Source organism: Ctenopharyngodon idella, chromosome 21 (genome assembly GCF_019924925.1).
Source record: "Ctenopharyngodon idella isolate HZGC_01 chromosome 21, HZGC01, whole genome shotgun sequence".
In the NCBI taxonomy this organism is placed as follows: Eukaryota; Metazoa; Chordata; class Actinopteri; order Cypriniformes; family Xenocyprididae; genus Ctenopharyngodon; species Ctenopharyngodon idella.
Window position 1 is genome coordinate 4,104,888 of NC_067240.1, and position 20,091 is coordinate 4,124,978.

At 36.0% G+C, this 20,091-nt stretch overlaps 1 protein-coding gene and 3 long non-coding RNA genes across 5 annotated transcripts in view; 1 reads left to right on the forward strand and 3 right to left on the reverse strand.

The window, feature by feature from the left end:
• Nucleotides 1-2,761: 2,761 nt before the first annotated feature.
• On the reverse strand, nt 2,762-3,906 carry LOC127503795 (uncharacterized). Its single transcript, XR_007927217.1, has 2 exons — nt 3,759-3,906; nt 2,762-3,318 (listed from the first exon to the last, which is right to left on the reverse strand). It is a non-coding gene; the product is annotated as an uncharacterized LOC127503795 (long non-coding RNA).
• On the forward strand, nt 3,703-5,378 carry LOC127503762 (prostate stem cell antigen-like). Its single transcript, XM_051877881.1, has 5 exons — nt 3,703-3,826; nt 3,917-4,036; nt 4,300-4,431; nt 4,618-4,725; nt 5,038-5,378. Exons 1-5 carry the CDS (start codon nt 3,778-3,780, stop codon nt 5,226-5,228), a joined length of 600 nt encoding a protein of 199 aa, XP_051733841.1. The 5' UTR covers nt 3,703-3,777; the 3' UTR covers nt 5,229-5,378.
• The window catches only part of LOC127503785 (uncharacterized), a 67,219-nt gene continuing 52,038 nt past the window's right edge, over nt 4,911-20,091 (reverse strand). For both annotated transcript variants that reach the window (XR_007927203.1, XR_007927204.1), the window contains exon 3: nt 4,911-5,147. This is a non-coding gene — a long non-coding RNA (uncharacterized LOC127503785). The remainder of the gene's footprint in view (nt 5,148-20,091) is intronic.
• LOC127503788 (uncharacterized) lies at nt 15,680-19,751 on the reverse strand. The gene is made up of 2 exons (XR_007927207.1): nt 17,015-19,751; nt 15,680-16,088 (listed from the first exon to the last, which is right to left on the reverse strand). It is a non-coding gene; the product is annotated as an uncharacterized LOC127503788 (long non-coding RNA).

Below are 20,091 nucleotides of genomic sequence, written 5' to 3' on the forward strand. Positions count from 1 at the left end.
CAAGGACTTGCCCTAAAGGGACTTTGGTTAATGGAGGGTATACATTCTTTCGAGTCCCTTTCTGGATTCCATCAAGTCTGCATAATGTACCCTTATGTAAAGTTTTTCTAACAATTCTTTAAACCTTTTTTCTATGCTTTATTTGTGTTAGCCCACTTTTTTGTTCTTTAATTTGTTTGTATTTAATTTGATGTTATCCATTATTTGCTATTAGCCTTCAGCATCCCACTAACCCTATATAAGACAAGAGAAAATGCATGGATGGATATTTTTCCTATTTTGGAAAGTGTATGTATATATATATATAATGTATTTTTCTAATGTCAGGTGTGCATCTTTTACTAGTTATTTCAGAGCAGTTGTTGTTTTGTATCGATTATCTTTGAACTGATTGTGTAATTGGCATGATACTTTGATCTTTTTAAAACTTTGGAAAAAATATAAAAACTTTATCTTTTTAGTCATGTGCTTGTGAATGTGATCAAAATGATGAAACTCACTCTCACGTGTTCTAGGGTCATTAAAGATTTTGTCTTTTACAATGTCTAAAGTCTGATTTTAGAGAAAATTAAACTGTTTAAACAGAATGAATCATGTCGATCCACTGTGTATGTGCTGGTCATTGAATTGCAGCTATACTGTGATACTCAAAGATGAAAAAATTGTAATACAGCTTTAATTTTTTTTTTTGTAGAATGTGTCCTGTTTAATTTTATATTTTTCTGAGCAAAAAAGAATGACTATACTTTTTTTTTTTTTTTTTTGACACCCACTAAAATGTCATTCAGTGTAACAATTTTTATGTATCAGAAAATCGTATTGGGCATATTTAAAACAGGAATCATTTGATGACATATTAAAAGGCTTTATTTAATTATCACAGCGCATCCCTCAAATACTAATTAATTGCAATTTTTAAATCTTTATACTTTGCTAATATCCTTCAATATAGAATCATGGAACAACCTTAGAAGAATTCCCCATATGCCATATTAAATCACATTATATATAGACTTTTTGAGAGCACAACCATCTCAACCATCAGACATAAAACCTGACGGAATTGACAAAATTGAAATTTTTTCCACCTTAACCACGTGTTGTACAGTGGAGCAATTTTGTTTTCTCTCTCAGTTGTAGCTGCCTTCATAAACATATTAAAAATGCCAAGATTTATCCCACAACTATTTACAGAAACTATTACACCTGCCTGAACACAATTTTTACAGAGAATCGGACCACCCAAAATGGACGACCGGGCAAAATTTTTCATCCTGGCTCAAGAGAGCACAAACTTTTTTACCTTTCTGTTAACTTTTGTCGTCTTGCCATCACCAGCCCCCTCAACAACAAGACCCTGAAGTTGCTTTTCTGGATCGGGGCTAACTACGATCATCCTGGAGGGAAACTACCGTTAGGTGTTTGGAGAGCGTCGCATCCCGATCCAGAGAGCAGTCAGACCCAGAGCAAATTTCGACACCAGTGACTACGGAGATGTCACGTGAGCAGACTAGCAGCACCACCCGCGAGGAGCGAGCCAGAGCCCGAGGAAAAGGGAACAGAGATTGCCATCTCCCCAGATGCAGTGCCCCAACGTGGTTCTGACCAGTGGTGTGTAATGACTGAGACAAATCAGACACAATTATTTGTTATATTCAACAAATAATTGTTTAAAACTTACTCTGGGGTCTGTCCCCATCCCCCTAGAAGACCAGCCTTAGTTTGAAGTATGTGTGTGTGTTGCCACGTGGAAAAGCAAAGACAAAGAGACACATAGAAAACCCTCAAAACAGCCTTTCCTGCATTAATTTATAGACAGGCTGTTCTATAAATGAACATGCATATACATTGGACATGGCATCCATTATTACTGTTTGTGTATTATCTCTGGTTTTTGAATTCAGTATTGTTATGCATATTTTATGATAAGAACCAATGGTTAACGTAAACTCACCTATACCAAGTTTGGTATCTATGAGTTTGTATTGTGAAGATTCGAATGTTCGTGTATAGGGTATGTCGATACCTGTGCAACATATCAGTATTACAAGAATCTTTAATAGTTTCTTCAAAACAACTTAACCAGTTAATGTGCAGATCCCCTGCTAGAAACACAAAGCATCGTAAACTTTCCTGTCTGGAGCTCATGTATCATTGGTCCACTGACCCAGAGGGGGAATGTCCAGCACCAGAAGCTAAAAGCCAGCGCACAGTTCTCCTCCTCCCTCTCTTGCTTCTTTGGACGGACTGACGCCCTATAGGGCGACCTCTTTAGGCCAAGGCCTAAGGGCCTGCCAGGCCTGTAATCCTAAACCTGCAACCCTAGCCATACGCTCATCTAGAAGAGTGAAAGAACTCTATCCTATTACAAGATTCAAACTAACCATGCAAAATTGTTATCGCTTCTTCATTCAACGCAGAAGATATCGATTGCAACTTCAGTACCATCGGACCGAATTCTCAGGACTTCCTGCGGCAACAATATATCCAGACGCTCTTCAAAAAGACAGAGGCCTAATGCAAGTATCGTACGATATATTAAATTGCTGCTAGTTAGTTAAAATTGTGAACCTCCTTTGTTACAAGGGAGTTTTATGATGAATACTGAAGATTCTTTTCCTGGTTTTTGGTTTCTTCGTAGCTCCTACTGTTTCCCACTTCCGGTTTCACTCTATCATTTATCATTTTACCTGTTTATGGGTGACATTTCTTAGAATTAATAAACAATTAACACTGAGTGTTCATTGGACTAACAGGTCAATTGATTGTAATATTAATTTTATTACATTAAGTTAATTTTATTAACTGATCCAAATATTCATAATTAATTATAACTAGTTATGATTAATTATCATATTTATTTTAAGCTAATATCGCTACAGGTGTAAGCCCATGACACCAGTGGACGAGGGAACGGAAGCAGAGGACTGGCTGATCGACTTCAATAGGGACTTGTCAACTTCCACCCTATCCCACCCGATTCCTGAATCTTCATCATTTTTTAACAACACCATCATCATGTCCATCATCATCACTTCCACCGCCACAGAGCTCAGCCAGTCCTCCAGCCCCATCGCTTCTGGATATTTGCAGCCCTGTGCCGTCTCTGGGGACGCCCTGTCAGGACGTCAAGCCGCAGGTCGAGCAACCACCAGCAGCGCCTCTCAAGGAGGATCCGGCGGCTCCTCGGATCCCTTTGTTTTATCTCGGCTTCGCCCTGACTCCTCCCACCTTTGGCTCCTCCAGAGACCCTCTCCTGCACCAGCGATGTCGCTCAGCTCCCTCGACCCTCTGTCTGTGCCTACGGATCCACCGGCTCTGTCTCCATAATGGCGCAGAGAAACATTGTGGAATCACTTTCAGAGCGATTTTTTTTTCCAACAAGTAAAAACATTGACTTATTGTTTTTGTTATTGTATTATTATTATTCTGTTTATTATCATTCTGAGATGATGTAAAGCTCATTGGCAAACATGTGTTGTTTTAATAGTGCTATATATTGACATTAAAAGATGATAGAATTTCCATTTTTGGGTCAACTATCACTTTAAGGAAGTTGGTTTAAGTAGACCTATACATTTCTTGCAATTACTTTTTAAACCTTGATGCCTTCCTTGAACTTTAACTGGCAAGTAAATTATGTAAGCTGAAGTTTCTGCTTCAAGAAATGTCTGCTTCTCTTAAACTTTCATTTTCTCATAAAGACCCTCCCCTTTTGACAAGCTATAAAATGAACTATGAAACAGGTGCAGTATTACATTCTCCTCCTGATCAAAGATGGATCTGCAAATCTCAGTTTTTCTTCTCTTCATTCTTTTCACTGCAGGTACAAAGACAAATAGTGTTTGTGATGTTTTTGATTACTAATACAGATCATTAGATGTTCTCTCTCACTGTCTCTGTTTTATTACTACAGGACACTCTCTCCGCTGTTATGAGTGCAATGGTCTGACGGGTTCTTGTGTGGGACAAACGGTACAAACATGTCCCAGTGGATATTCTCAGTGCGAGAGTTTAACAGGAGTGACACAAATTGGTAAGTTTAATACGACTTAAATTTACTGTTATATTTGACTAATGGAGATGCTGCTATAATTCGCTGGAGCTGCAACAGAGCGAATATTCATTTTTCTGATGGATTTTACAATTTCAATCACAAAATCTTCTGCATAGATTTTTCAATTTGTTTTCCCTCAGATTGTTATGATTTGTCTTTAAAAATTTGAAATAAAAGTGCTAAATGTTGACATTTATAAATCAGTTTTCCATTTTAATTGGTCTTTATCATTCATATTTTAGGTGACATTACTTCTAAAGAGAAGTTTAAAGGTTGTGCTCCTGTCTGTCGAAGTGGGTCCATAAACTTTGGCCTTGTCAGGATGACTACTTCCTGCTGTAACACAGACCTGTGTAACCTCCAAGACGCTCCAGGTATTGTGCCTAAAGGACAATGTGCATATCTTCTGTAAAGTCAACACACATTTTACTTACAATCAGAAAATAAAATGAGGTTTTGACTTGTCTTTCGTGAACTGATTGAATGGAGCAGCTAAAGGAGTGTTGTTTCATTAGATACTTTGTACAGAAAATAAAAGAATACTTAATTTCCTCCTGTAGATCCCTCTAATGTCCCAAATGGAAAGAAATGTTACTATTGTGATGGACAGACATGCTCAAAAACATTGAGCTGTTCAGGGGACGAAGACCGCTGCATTACAGCAACAGGTGAGAATCTGGAAAAGGAAGATGATTAAAGTCATTATCTTTTAAACTCTCTAAGGTTTAAATATTAGATACAGATCACATATACCAATGTCCAGCTTATGTAACTGTAAAAGCTGTGCGTGTAAACTCCCCTGATCTCAAGAGGCACTCTAGCGACTGTCGCTACAGACTGCGGTCTTTAACCTCCTTGTTAGCACGCCCGCCTCCCATGCTGGAGACCACAGTTCAAATCCTGCTGGGAGTGGAACACATAGGACTGGTTAATCTTAAGACTGAATCAACCTTTGTTTTTCTTTTCTTTCTTTTCATCAGCGACTTCTGGAGGCCAGACAGTGGTGGTAAAAGGCTGTGTCTCTAAATCCTTTTGTGATGCCACAACATCGGTTAGAAATGTTGAGAGCATCTCATGTTGTGAGGGGAACCTGTGTAACGGTGCTCAGAGTGTCTCCCAGAGCTTCCTGTTCTTCTGCTGTTCTCTGCTCTCCTACTTCCTGCTGCACTGAATCCAGCAGCTCCTCACATCCTACAATGAGACACACTGTACTGAATATAGAGCTTGTAGTTTCTCTGTACTATTTTTGGTGTCCTAATGTGATTTTTTGCAGTAAATTTCTGATGTGACACTTTATGAAATAAAATATTACATCACCTTGTTCCTGTGGTCATATTTAATAAAGCTTGTCATGCTGTAAAAAAGTCAGCTAAAACTCTGCAATAATAAACTATTTTATTTCTTAAAAAGAGATTAACTCATCATTTACTTACCCTGGGGTTGTTCTAATGCCATATGTGCTTCTTTCTTTTTTGGACTTTTTTTGCAATTTTGCTCGTCCATATGATGGCAGTGAATAATGACCATCTTCAAGCTTTTAAAAAAGATTCAGAAGTCTCAAAAGATGATCCCATGTAACACATGTTGTATATTCCAAGTGTTCTGGGATGATAGGGTAAAGCAGTAAAGAGGGAGAGATTCGATCATGGTTCACTCAATCTGTCAAACCCTTTTGCTCATGTTGACCTCTGAAACATTTAATCAACAGGTTTTCTGTTGCTTAAATAAGAGCTTAAATGAAAGTATATAAGAGAGTAACATCTAAAGGAGAAGACTGTTAATAATAGGATTCTCAGACAAAAACAAAAAACAAACAAACAAAAAAAGCCCTGTAAAAGACCATCTGAGCAGACATTTTTGCTTTTCTGCCTAAAGTAAATCTGTTCATCATATAAAGCAATCATGTCTCTTCAGAAAATTTGGAATAAACCACTCAATTCATATAGATTAGTTTTACAATCTCTTAATTAACTTTTTAAAGTGGTAGTAGCGTGGCTGTCAATAGAGGGACAGAAAGCTCTCAGATTTCATCAAAAAGATTTTCACGAATGTCTTACTTATTTTTGGCAGAAATGTGTTATTAATGTGTAACCCTGGATTACTAAAGCATGAGTTCCTGCAGCAAGAAAATTTTAACAGACATGAGTACAAAAAACTAATCTATGATGACAGACACACAACATCAAGAATCAGCATTTGAATCTCAACAATGGTGGCAATCAAAAGTGGGATACATGCTGTGTACCAGCATAGTACAAAACACCCAGCATACATTGCAGCATGACCTAATTTTCTTATAAAAATATTTAATTATGTAAAGAAAGGAAAAATCCAGTTTCCTCCCATAGTTTCTCTTTTTGTTCCCTTACTTATTTTGCACTCTTCTTTCCTTTTATCATTATCATTAAGTTCACAATACATATGACAGTACAAAAAAAAACTTATTGCATACATCTTATTGCAGGTGTGTTGGCTCCTGCGCAGAGAGAAATTGAATGACTCAAAAGAGCGAATAAAATTTCTACTTCTGATTAAGATCAGCAACATCCTAAAATATTTTTTACGTACTTACTTACAAATAGAATGGAAAATAATCAAAACTTGTCATCACCACCATGTCATGTGAGCTGTGATGTACACTGTAAATGTGTACACAAAAATCTGTACGAGTCTGATGGATTTTTGTGTAGAAGAACATAAATAAATATAAAGGTTACACTTTATTACAAAAGTTCACTTTAGAAATTCCACTAACTTTAAGAAACTTTGCAACTTCATGTCAACTGACACTCATTAATTTTTAACTACATGACTAGCTCTCATTGGAGCATTAGTAGACTGTTAGGTTATAGAGTTAGTAGAATAATTTATGCAGATTTACTTATAGTCAGTGGAATGTCTGTTGGGGAGCATCAAAATAGTGTTAGCAGACATTAAGCAGACAGTCTATTAATACTAATGACTGCTAGTTGACATGGAGTTGTAAAGTTAGTAGAATGTCTAAAGTGGACTATTGGAATAAAGTGTTCCCTTTATGTTTGTGCTCTTTCTACAGGTAAAGGAGAGTAAAGGTGATAAATATGTAAGAGCAACTCAAGACCACAAGAGGGCGCTGCGAGTGCAGGTGAATACAGTCTTTGACTTTTTTGACAGCATGGACTTTTTCTCCTTGTGTTTTACTCCCATATTTTAGTTTGTTTAAACTAAAACAAACAAATTTAATCTGATCAACAGGTCTGGGCTTCACTCCTGCTTTGTATTTCCCCATCTTTTAAGAAATCCACAAGTTCCTCAATCAAATCAAGCCAATTTACTGCTACTTAAATATTTTAGTATTTTAAATACAAATATTATAATAATATTTTATATATTTAAAATAATGTTAAAGCAAGTTGAATCACTAGCGCATCTTTTTTTAAACTGAGAAAATGTATCATTTTAAGGGAAATATAAGTTGATTTTAAATTTCATGGCATCAACACATCTCAAAAAAGTTGGGACAAGGCCATGTTTACCACTGTGTGGCATCCCCTCTTCTTTTTATAACAGTCTGCAAACGTCTGGGGACTGAGGAGACAAGTTGCTCAAGTTTAGGAATAGGAATGTTGTCCCATTCTTGTCTAATACAGGCTTCAGTTGCTAAACTGTCTTAGGTCTTCTTTGTCGCATCTTCCTCTTTATGATGCGCCAAATGTTTTCTATGGGTGAAAGATCTGGACTGCAGGCTGGCCATTTCAGTACCCGGATCCTTCTTCTACGCAGCCATGATGTTGTAATTGATGCAGTATGTGGTCTGGCATTGTCATGTTGGAAAATGCAAGGTCTTCCCTGAAAGAGACGACGCCTGGATGGGAGCATATGTTGTTGTTGCATTGATGCTGCCTTTCCAGATGTGTACGCTGCCCATGCCACACGCACTCATGCAACCCCATACCATCAGAGATGCAGGCTTCTGAACTGAGCGCTGATAACAACTTGGGTTGTCCTTGTCCTCTTTAGTCCGGATGACATGGCGTCCCAGTTTTCCAAAAAGAACTTCAAATTTTGATTCGTCTGACCACAGAACAGTTTTCCACTTTGCCACAGTCCATTTTAAATGAGCCTTGGCCCAGAGAAAACGCCTGCGCTTCTGGATCATGTTTAGATATGGCTTCTTTTTTGACCTATAGAGTTTTAGCCGGCAACGGCGAATGGCACGGTGGATTGTATTCACCGACAGTGTTTTCTGGAAGTATTCCTGAGCCCATGTTGTGATTTCCATTACAGTAGCATTCCTGTATGTGATGCAGTGCCGTCTAAGGGCCCGAAGATCACGGGCATCCAGTATGGTTTTCCAGCCTTGACCCTTACGCACAGAGATTGTTCCAGATTCTCTGAATCTTTGGATGATATTATGCACTGTAGATGATGATAACTTCAAACTCTTTGCAATTTTTCTCTGAGAAACTCCTTTCTGATATTGCTCCACTATTTTTCACCGCAGCATTGGGGGAATTGGTGATCCTCTGCCCATCTTGACTTCTGAGAGACACTGACACTCTGAGAGGCTCTTTTTATACCCAATCATGTTGCCAGTTGACCTAATAAGTTGCAAATTGGTCCTCCAGCTGTTCCTTATATGTACATTTAACTTTTCCGGCCTCTTATTGCTACCTGTCCCAACTTTTTTGGAATGTGTAGCTCTCATGAAATCCAAAATGAGCCAATATTTGGCATGACATTTCAAAATGTCTCACTTTCAACATTTGATAGGTTATCTATATTCTATTGTGAATAAAATATAGGTTTATGAGATTTGTAAATTATTGCATTCCTTTTTTATTCACAATTTGTACAGTGTCCCAACTTTTTTGGAATCGGGTTTGTAATTGCCTTACTACTATTTTTACAAGCTAGTGGTACATTTTTTTTTTCACAGTGAATTAACTAATGTTACCAACTACAATAATGTATTAGTAAATGGTGAAATTAAAATTACCAAAGATTAGTAAATGCTGTAGAAGTGCAGTTCATTATTAGTTCGTGTTAACTAATGTTAACTAATGAACACTGTAAAGTGTTACTGTTTTAAATATCTTGTGCATAGAGCTTCATCTTTTCATGAGATTTTGGCCAGATGTATTCAGTAACAAGTATTACTGAGTGCCCATATAGCTACAATAAACCTTATATGTGCATTGTCTAATGACTGTCTCAGATGCGGCTGTTCCAGTGACAGACAAAACATATCTCTGTCATTCGCTGGTCAAAAACCTTGTAACTCCACTTTAGCTTGATCTTCATATTATAATGGCACATACAAGTGTCTGACCATATATAAAGCCACAATACCAACTTTGACAACATGGTTTAAAAAATATGTTTTCCGCCTGACAGCATTTATATGTAAATTAAAATTTATTTTATCATCACCAACAACACCATAGCTACCTTATTGTGTTCCTTTGTTGTGATCTTGTCGAGTGATGTTCCCCTTCCAGTCCTACCCTGCAACCTGAGACTTGCCTGCGCGCTGGTTCCCTTTGTCTGGCAGCCGGATGGGTTCGGCTCCCTTGAGCTTAAAGCATTGTTTCCCAAACCTGTTCCTGGAGGCACACCAACAGTACACATTTCCGAACTTTTACTAGTCAAACACATCCGATCCAACTCATAAGCTCATTAGCAGAGACTCCAAGACTAGAAATATATGGGTCAGAGAAGGGAGACATCCAAAATGTGCACAGTTGGTGTGCCTCCAAGAACAGGGTTGGGAAACACTGGCTTAAAGCGTCAGATCTCTGAGTCATTGTGCTCTCGTCAAAACAATCTGCTGGTGCTGCCACTTCCTCTCCAGTTCTCCAGCCTGTTGTCAGCTGGGGCTGGTTAAAAATGAATGCGTGCACTCCACACCCATATTTTTAGCTTGTATAAAATTAAACTACAAATTTAATTTTATCAACATACTGCCGCAGAGCAGCTCTGACAGTAGGACATTATTCATTGTTTTGTCACTACTATGTTTGCATATCACTATTGCACAAGTGTGATAAAGGTCCCTCTGCCTTGTATTTTATTTTTAATCTCAATCTTAAAGGACCACATCCTTTCACACAAATGATGTTGATCTAATAACATTTAAGGAAGATAAAAAATATTATTGCTGCATATGATCCTTGCAAATAATAATAAAAATCTTTGTTTATGTTAGCCCACTTTTCAGTTCTTTAATGTGTTTATTTATTTTGATGTTATCTATTATTTTTGCTTTTGTACTCCTTGCTTTCTTATGTTAAAACCTACAATAAGATGACTAAAGAGAAATAAATGAAGAGAAATATATTGTACCTAATAGGCTCCAAAATCCATGTAATCAAACAGCTTGGAAAAGGCATGAATATTATATTTTTCTTATTTTATGAAAAATCATATTCAAATCATATTAACCTACTCTTCACGCTAATTTTAGTCATGTGCTTGAGATTGTGATGAAAATGATGAAAACTCCTTCTGATGTTTTCAAGGACATTAAAGGCTCGTGATTCATGATTTCAGAGAAAATGAAAGTTACGGTTTCGTTTTTAAAATAGTGATGGGAGAAACGAAACTTTCCAAAGCTTCCAAACAATTGAACCAATTGATTCGCAAAATGATTCACTGTTTCGAAGCGTTCGGCACGCCACTCGCTGGTGCCCCCTGCTGGTCAGAACAGTGTAAATGCAACAAAAACTCAGACCAAACATGCATACAAAGATTAGATTAGACCAGTGGTTCCCAAAGTGGGGGTCGCGAAACATCGAGGGAGGGGTGACTCCTGAGGTGATTACGACAGATTAACGACATATTAGCAACAGCATCAGCTGCAGCAGGTCAGTTTACAGCACCATGTTAAACATTCAGACATGTGCACGTAGGTAATTCTTTAGTCTTTAGGCTTTGGATATTATTTTTCTCGAAATGAAACGTTGGTTAATATCGACCAAAGACAATGCAGGGAGGAGAGCGGAGAAGCATCACCGTCAGGAGACATAATGGATAGCACTCGTCTCTTCGTGAAGGTGAAAAAAAAAAAAAAAAAAAAAAAAAAACGGTTTTTTTTTTAGGGATTTCTTGTAAAAAGATTTAAAAGGAAAGAAAAGACGAGAGTCGCCTGTTTTTGTCTATTTTAAGTTTTAATTTAAAATGTTTGTGATTTTAACATAAAGCTTATGTTTAAATGTTTTGCCACTTGCGTGAGCAAGTAGGCCTATATAAAATATATAAATCAATATATAAATCAAAAGTATTAATTTATATAAATATAAAGTAATGAATTGAATAAAACAAATGTAGTGCGTTTAAACGTGACATCTATGAAGTCCTCCGCTTTAATAATAGTCACACCGCGAAATAAACATGAATGAACATCTCAAGGTGTGATAAAAAATACAGTACAACTTAACGTAATCCGTATGGAAAACGATCCCATGGAAAATTACGAGATATTCTCCATTGATTTTAACCAATGAAAAATCAGTTGTAGCTAACAGAAGCGATCTTCACTTTTTTATTTAAGGCCGTTTCTATGGCGTTATTTTAATGGCAAACGTCGAGAGCGCGTCCAAGTGATGCGCGAGCACAAATCTCTCAACTCGCAGGCGGATTTCCTAGTGTCGCACTCGCTCAGATACGTGCGTGCTCAAACTCAAACTGTCATTGCTCTATACCTAAAATGGTCTTCTTTCCTGGATTTAAAGTTGCCAGAAGTGGGCCACTAGGCACCCACCGGCAGAAACATAAATAGATGTGTCATATAATCGCTTACTCAGTGTTTCAACCGCAGAAAGACGTTAATAACAACTTGTAAACAATGTCACGTAACATCACATTTACCTCAGAAAAACATATTCAGTGACCATAAACTTGTTAGTCAGCTAGAAAAATGAACTCTAGAGAGGAGCATTTAGCTACATATATGAACCATATTACCTATTAATTATAATTTTTAATGTTTTTCAATAGCCTATATTATGCATGTTTGAATAAATCCGTCAAGTTGACAGCCACCATTTCAATGTTTATATTTCAAAAAACGAATTGGAGTAGAAATAATATTAGTGGGCCTATTATAACTTTATTATTATAAAAATTTCCTTTAGTGTATTATAACCTTCAATATCAATGTAGTACCAACTGATTCCCATGTATATTTTACAGCATTAGTTGAGAGATTTTTTTTTTTTTCTTGAGAAAATTTGCCATGTAGGTACCTGATATACAGGATATCCAAAATAACTGATATCGAATCAAATTACAAAGTTAGTGAATTGAAATGCATAACTATGATGACATACTGGCAGGAAATGGTGCAAAACAGAAAACAAAGTCCAAACGGGGTGATGTTGTGACATACTGATAAGCCTAATCTTTCCATTATTGTTACAATCTAAAAAATGCTGGGTTAAAGTTTGGTTGAAAATGAGTAAACCCAGCAGTTGGGTTAAATGTTTGCCCAACCTGCTGGGTAGTTTTATTTAACCCAACTATTGTTTAAAAATGACTATATGGCTGGCTTAAAATGAACCCAAAATAGGTTGGAAATCGATAATCAGACACATAATCACTAGAGGCAACAATAATAATCAAAGGTGAACATTTATTAATAAACAATTTAATAAATGTTTATTGTTTAATTATTATATTTAATATTAATAAATGTTAATTTCCAACATATTTTGGGTTCATTTTAAGCAAGTAATACAGCAATTTTTACACAATAGTTGGGTTAAATAAAACTACCCAGCAGGTTGGGCAAACATTAAACCCAACCGCTGTGTTTGTCAATTTTCAACCCAACTTGGGATGTTTTTAACCAAACATTTTTTAGAGAGTAATAATAGTTGCAACTTGCACTCTTAAATGTGAATTTAAACTTGCCAGCTGAAAAAACCTGTGTGCCAGGGACCATATTCATATAACATCTAAGGCTAAATGCAGATCTTAACTGGCTGAGTTAGATGGTGATGGTGATCAGTCCAGTCTCTTCAGCTGTAAATGTCATTGGCTGTTAAAGTCTTTTGTTGATTATAATAAATTGACATTATGATAAAACACACATTAGCAGTCTTTCAGAATGCTCCCAATAACATGGAGCCTAGTACAGTTGCATACCCTATGCATTAGTGTGGCGGTGCCTATGGGGTGTCACTCTGGGACGGGTGAGTATGAGACTGGGAGGGAAAAATCAAAGCAAACTCACTACAAAAACCTAGACTACACCACTGGCTTAAAAATAGTCGTTCCATATGGTATTACCATAATCCACATCCACATATTACCATTAATAAAAATACTATTTTTTAAAAATGTATAAGAACATAATTAAGTGCATACGTTTCAGTCATTCATTTGGCAAATAGGTTTTGTTGACTATGCATTTTACCTTTGAAATCTAAGATAAAAGTGCAACTCTGGCATCACAGGTGTATCTTTCATGCTTCTTTTATAGTGGAAAAGCGTCTAACGAGCAGCCGCTTTTCCATCGTCGGGCCAAAACCGTTCTCTTTGCTTTACCGTTCCATCCCGTGCCGATCCGGGCAGGTCGGTACGGATATGGTTTTGTTTTCCACTCGTTTCCATTTCCAGTCGTTGCCTTAGTAACGCAAGAGTTTACACACGATATGCGATGTAAACAGTGACTGCGTTATGGAGGATGATCAGTTATTTCTTTTAATTGTATGATTCATTTGTGTTCACGTTCTCAAATAGCATGTTTAGCTACGGAGAAACTGGCAGCCAGGCAACAGACAAGTGACCGTTTCTGAGTGAGACGTCACTACTCGCATTCTAGCAGCACGGTTCGGCACAGGTTTGCTAATTCTGGGCCGTGAACGGTTTATAATCGTGATGTGCTGTACCGTCCTCAAGTCTACCAGCATTAACTTATTGAGCAATGTGAGCTACCGTAGCATCTGTTGGATCACAATTTGGTCCTTGTCAAACTCACTTAAATCCTTACTCTTGCCCATTCTTCCTGCTTCTACACAGTAAAATCCCCAGAGTTAAATCAACTCTGCTCAGAGTACATTTGGTCCCTCTCTGAATAGTGTTAAAATAACACTGAAGCAGAGTTAAAGTTAATGAGATAATTAAGCTATTAATTAAGTGATGATTAAACATTAATGATGAACACCTGCTGTTAACAAGCAGAATCACTGAAGAAAAGAGAAACACAAGAACTACAGCTGACTTCAGCCAAAACCATTTAATTGAAATCAACTGAAGATAAAAGTCATTAAATCTCACTAGATCTGATTAAAAGATCTGATTCACTTATTACTAACCAGATTGACTTTATTTCTGTCACAAGTCTAAAGAAGTTCTTATTGAGAATTAACAGAGGTTTAGATGTTGCTGTTTTATTGGTTAAAAATGTATGCCACCATCGTAGTGGTCAGGGTTTGTTTTAGTTGGGCTCTTGACCCTTTTTTGTTTTTAAAATAGTTTGTTTGAGCAATTGCGTTTCATAGCAAATGCTTATACATTGCTGAATCAAAAGACTAAAGGAGCAGATCAGCTTGAATTTGCTGTTTGAGAGCATTTCAAATCAGCATCACAAAGAGGTTTCTTGACAGCTATTACAAAAATGCAACAACAAAAAATGCCACCACAATGCTTCTGTGCTAAAAATGAACAACTGTTACTGCTCAGGCTTATATATGAAAACATAGCATACAATCCTCAATGGTGGTGACAATAATTATTCATACTGCAGTGTATGATGGGAGTTTTATCCTATTGTGATACCCAGCATGCATGGTTTTAAAATTACTCAATATATCTGTTTGCTGCAGCACTTTCTCTTCAAAATGTACAAATGACAAAACATATAAGTTGCTTTGGATGCAATCAGACAATCTCACAATATCTACTCACTTTAAAGCACATACTTCACTGCTTTCCAACAACATACGCATTGTTGGAGAAAAAAATCTAACATAGAAAGTCAAGGGTCAAGAACCCAACTTAAGCAAACGCTGATCTCCTTGATGGTGGCATCTTTTTTCTTTTCTTTTCTTTTCTTTTCTACCAATAAACCTCTGTTAATTCTCAATTCTGTAGCTATGAGAAAAAAAAGTCAATCTGGTTAGTAATATGTGAAACTGGTAATGCTGTTTGTGGAGTTGTTTAATCAGATCTACAGAGATTTAATGATTTTATCTTCAGTTTCTTCAGTTTTTATCTAAGGCTTATCTAAGGCTGTGACTGAAGTCAGTTGTAGTTCTTGTGTTTCTCTTTTCTTCAGTGATTCTGCTTGTTAACAGCAGGTGTTTATCATTATTGCTCAATCATCACTTAATTAATTGCTTAATTATTTCATTAACTTTAACTCTGCTTCAGTGTTATTTTAACACCATTTAGAGAGGGACCAAAAGTTCTCTGAGCAGAGTTGATTTAACTCTGGGATTTTGTTGTGTAAATCATCAACTTTGAGGACAGAATGTTCACTTGCTGCCTAATATATCCACCCACGAACAGGTGCCGTGTTGAAGAGATAATCAGCGTTGTTCACTTCACCTGTCAGTGGTCATAATGCTATGCCTGATGCAGTATTATGTTTAATATTTATCTTAATAATATACATACTTTCAGTTCCTTAAACCAAAGAACAGCAGAGCAACAAACAAGCTTTATTCAGTAAATTAAATCAATTGTGTCTCATATTCAGACAGTTTTTGTGGTGATCTTTGCTGTAGAATCTGAAGTCTTGAATCTGGACTTCTACAGGAAGTAGAAGAGCAGAGGAGAGAAGAGCAGAAGGAAGCTTCCCTTATACACTCCATCTAATCAAGATGATAAAGAAATTAGTTTTAATACTACTATTAATGATAGTAGTTATTCAAAAAATGGCATGTTTATTGTTGATCAAATTCATCACAATTTTTTTAAAACAGTAAAAACTCTTTGAAAGCACTTAACTAATTCATAAGCTTCTCCTTTTCATGCTGTTCAAAGCTTTACACTGTTTTTGACTAATTGAGCTGCTCTTACATATTTATCAGCTTCCCCTCTTCACCTGTAGAGAGAGCACAAACATTAAATAACACTTTATTCCGATAGTCCACTTTAGACTTTCTACTAACTTTGTAACTTGTCAACTAGCAGTCATTAGAGTATTAGTAAACTGTCTGCTAACACTATTTTGATGCTCCCCAACAGACATTCTACTGACTATAAGTAAATCTGCAAGTACACGTCATATTATTCTACTAACTCTAACCTAACAGTCTACTAATGCTCCAATGAGAGCTAGTTGATGTAGTTGCAAATTAATGAGAGTCAGTTGACATTAAGTTGCAAAGTTACTTATAGTTGGTAGAATTTCTAAAGTGGACTATTGTAATAAAGTGTAACCTTTATATTTATTTACAATCACTAGGGCACATTTCTCAATACTTAGGTCACTTTTTCAAAACTCTTCACACAGTTCTCCTAACCAACATTCAGCCTTGTACAGCAGCAAATTTCACATTTACAAAACACTAAAACTAACAAAAACACAAAAACATGTCTCAAACCAAGCCATTCTTCCGTAACACTAGCAAAGTTTGTGTATTTTAATATGGTATTACTGTAGAAGCAAATTGTTGTCTTCAGTTTTTTAATTATGTTATTGTTTTGAACTTAAGTTTAACAGATTTGAAAAGAATATAGTAGTTAAGAATAGCTCTTCATTGGTTCATGATTAGTTCATATCTTCACTAATCATGAGTTCATGTTGAAGTAGGCTAATAATTCAGGTATTATTTCATGATTATTCATATCTTTATTGTAAAGCGTTGCCCATTACAATTAGAGAGAAAACAAATTCTGTTATTGCACTTGAAAAACTGCCCAGAACACAAGCAGCAATTATGCAGCAAGTTACATTTCCACTGTAGCAGCATCACCATATATTAGTAAATTAAAATGCTAAATTTCAATCCATCATTTTGGACTCACCAGCTTGTGTCACCACTGTTGAACTCATGCACTTGACGTCTCTAATGGGGCACAGAACCTGTTTTTTTCTGCACAAGAATCCATCAGACTTGTGCACTCATACTGAGAGAGTATAAGAGAGAGTAAGAGATAACATTTAATGATCTGTATTTGTACTCAGTAAGTATTTGACTTTGTACCTGATGAGATTTTCAGATCGGCAGGTTAATGAATCAACATGCTAGTTTTCGTTTTATAGTTTATCAAAATGGGATGGTCTTCATTAGAAAATGACAGAAAATCAATTCAATGAAACAAGTAGGCCTAGATATATAGTATATACTAGAACTAATATATATATATATATATGTTTTTAAGAGAAGTCTGTTATGGTCACCAAGGCTGCATTTATTTGATTAAAAAACAACTTTATTACAATTTAAATTAACTTTTTTCTATTTGAATATATTTTAAAATATAATTTATTCCTGTGATCAAAGCTGAATTTTCAGCATCATTACTCCAGTCTTCAGTGTCACATGATCCTTCAGATTCTCAGGATCCTTCTCAGGATTCTTTGTTGAATAGAAAGTTCAAAAGAACAGCATTTATCTGAAATATAAAGCTTTTGTAACATTATACTACACAGCAAAATCCCCAGTGTTAAATTAACACCCAAAGTGTACATATGAGTCCATCTTGCCGGGTGTTAAAAAGTAACACTGAAGCAGTGTTAAAGTTAATGAGATAATTGATTGATGATTGAGTGATGATTGACAATTAGTGGTGACACCTGATGTTAATAAGCAGAATCATTGAAGGAAAGAGAGAAAAAAGGTGTTAATTAATGTTTTATGGATTGTTTCATTTCAAGTCACCATGAAAGAGGCCAGCGTTTGCTTTAGTTGGGCTCTTGACTCTTTACCTTTTATTATTAGTTTTTCTCTGGCTGCTCCAACTTTGTGTTTGTAAAGCACATTTGTTATGACCAGAGAAAATATGGTCCGGTCACAATATGTTTTGGTGATGATATTATCATTATGCAATGGCCTGATGTCATTTAGAGTCTAAATCTCTGACCGTATGCTTGATGTGTTGCTTTAGTATTAATGATTGTAGTCCTGTGAGTTTACAGCTTGAGATCCAACAGCAGTTTGAACAATTTTTTTTTTTTTTTTTTTAAGAAAAATACATTATGCACAAAGCTTCTGTGTTTAGACACACACAGACATCAAGAATCAGCATATGATTCTCAAGAACGGTGACAATAACTAAATACAAAATACTGACAAACAGATCAACTCTGAACATCACAAAACAAGCTACTGTCACAACAAAACAACAGAAAAATAAAAGCAAACATGAAAATTACAGGACAATTCAGCTGCATAATTTATTCATGCAGCAATGCATGATGGGAGCCATGGATGAGTTTTGATTGGTGGCTCCCATCATGCACTGCAACATGAAGCACTTTGATTGTCACCATTGTTGAGGGTCATATGCTGATTCTTGATGTCTGTGTGTGTTTCAAAAAAACTCAAGCGGTAACAGATTTAGTGTAAAGAAATATCACATCTATATGACCAATCACTAGGGCAATACTGGATGTCACCAACAAATCAGGCCATTTCACAATGAAAATATCATCAAAACACAATCATCATGGCTGTGCTTCCCAAAGCATTGTTAACCTAAATCTAAAAACTAAAGGAAATGCTTTTCACCATCATGGTGACTTTAAACTAAACTTTCATTAAAACATTAACATCTAAACATCTGTTAATTCTGAATAAGAACTTTTGTTGATGTATTACAGAAATAAAATCAAACTGGTTAATAATAAGTGCAATAATGTTTAATGGCTGGAAGTCTCTCTCTTTTTCTCTTGTTGTTTCTTCAGTGATTCTGCTTATTAACATCAGGTGTCACTACTGATTGTCAATCATCACTCAATCATCAATCAATTATCTCATTAACTTTAACACTGCTTCAGTGTTACTTTTTAACACCCGGCAAGATGGACTCATATGTACACTTTGGGTGTTAATTTAACACTGGGGATTTTGCTGTGTACTGTTCAAAAGTTTGGGGTCAGTAAGAATTTTTTTTTTTTTTTTTAAATTGAAGAAATTAATACTTTTATTCAGCAAGGATGATCAAAAGTGACAGTAAAGACATTTATAATGTTACAAAAAATATTTTAAATAAATGCAAACAATTTTTATAATAAAAAAGCTTACTAAAATTTCCTTGCATCAACCATCTTTTTAAGTACAAACTGTTTATTTATGTTTTAGATTAAGATCATTACTTGAAAAACACTTTACCTTTTAACTGGTGAATAGCATGGCTTTGCTGATCCACCAGCTAGACCAGTACCAACCACCAAAAAACATTCTGGGGTGTTTCCCAAAGGCATTGTTAGCCAACTATGTGTGTGTAACGAAAAGTTGTTACTGAACATGTCTTTTCAGCATTGCGATTCGCTTCACTGAGCAAAGTTATGTCCAGAAGCCGTCTTTTTGACGTCATGGCTCACGTTGAAAAGACGTCCACTGAGGAGCCAGAATGAAAGTTTTTATGACGTCTTTTTTTGACGTCTTCTGAACATCCGATATAGACGTTCATGAAACCTCCGAACAAGGTTAAAAAAAAATAAAACCTCAGCCACGGATCCATCCATTGGCAGTAAAACACACTTTCACACCTTTAGACAACTTATCATCTGTAATTCACACATCTTTGGATTGTGAGAGAAACCAGATCTGAAGGAAAGGCTTTCTGGATCAGCTGAGACTCGAACCAGGAACCTTCTTGTAGTGAGGAGACAGTGCTGCCCTAAGACACAGACATAAAATACACATACTTGTAGAATATTTATATATATATATATTTAAAACTGTTTGTTTGTATGTAAAATAAAATAAAATAAATTATTTATTAAACATTTAAATGATTAATTAAATATTTACAGGTACAAAACTCTGTTTAGATCTGAGTTGTAAAGTCCATGGGTCATAAAGTAAAAGTCCTGCCATATTTTTTTATTCCACCCACTGAAGCAGTGTTAAAGTTAATGAGATAATAAGTGATTA

Bases quoted from the DNA above. Each gene is read 5' to 3' on its own strand.
- LOC127503762 (XM_051877881.1), top strand. From the start codon at position 3,778: ATGGATCTGCAAATCTCAGTTTTTCTTCTCTTCATTCTTTTCACTGCA. The intron at 4,432-4,617 runs GTATTGTGCCTA...TTCCTCCTGTAG, and splicing joins TAACCTCCAAGACGCTCCAG to ATCCCTCTAATGTCCCAAAT. The intron at 4,726-5,037 runs GTGAGAATCTGG...TCTTTTCATCAG, and splicing joins CCGCTGCATTACAGCAACAG to CGACTTCTGGAGGCCAGACA.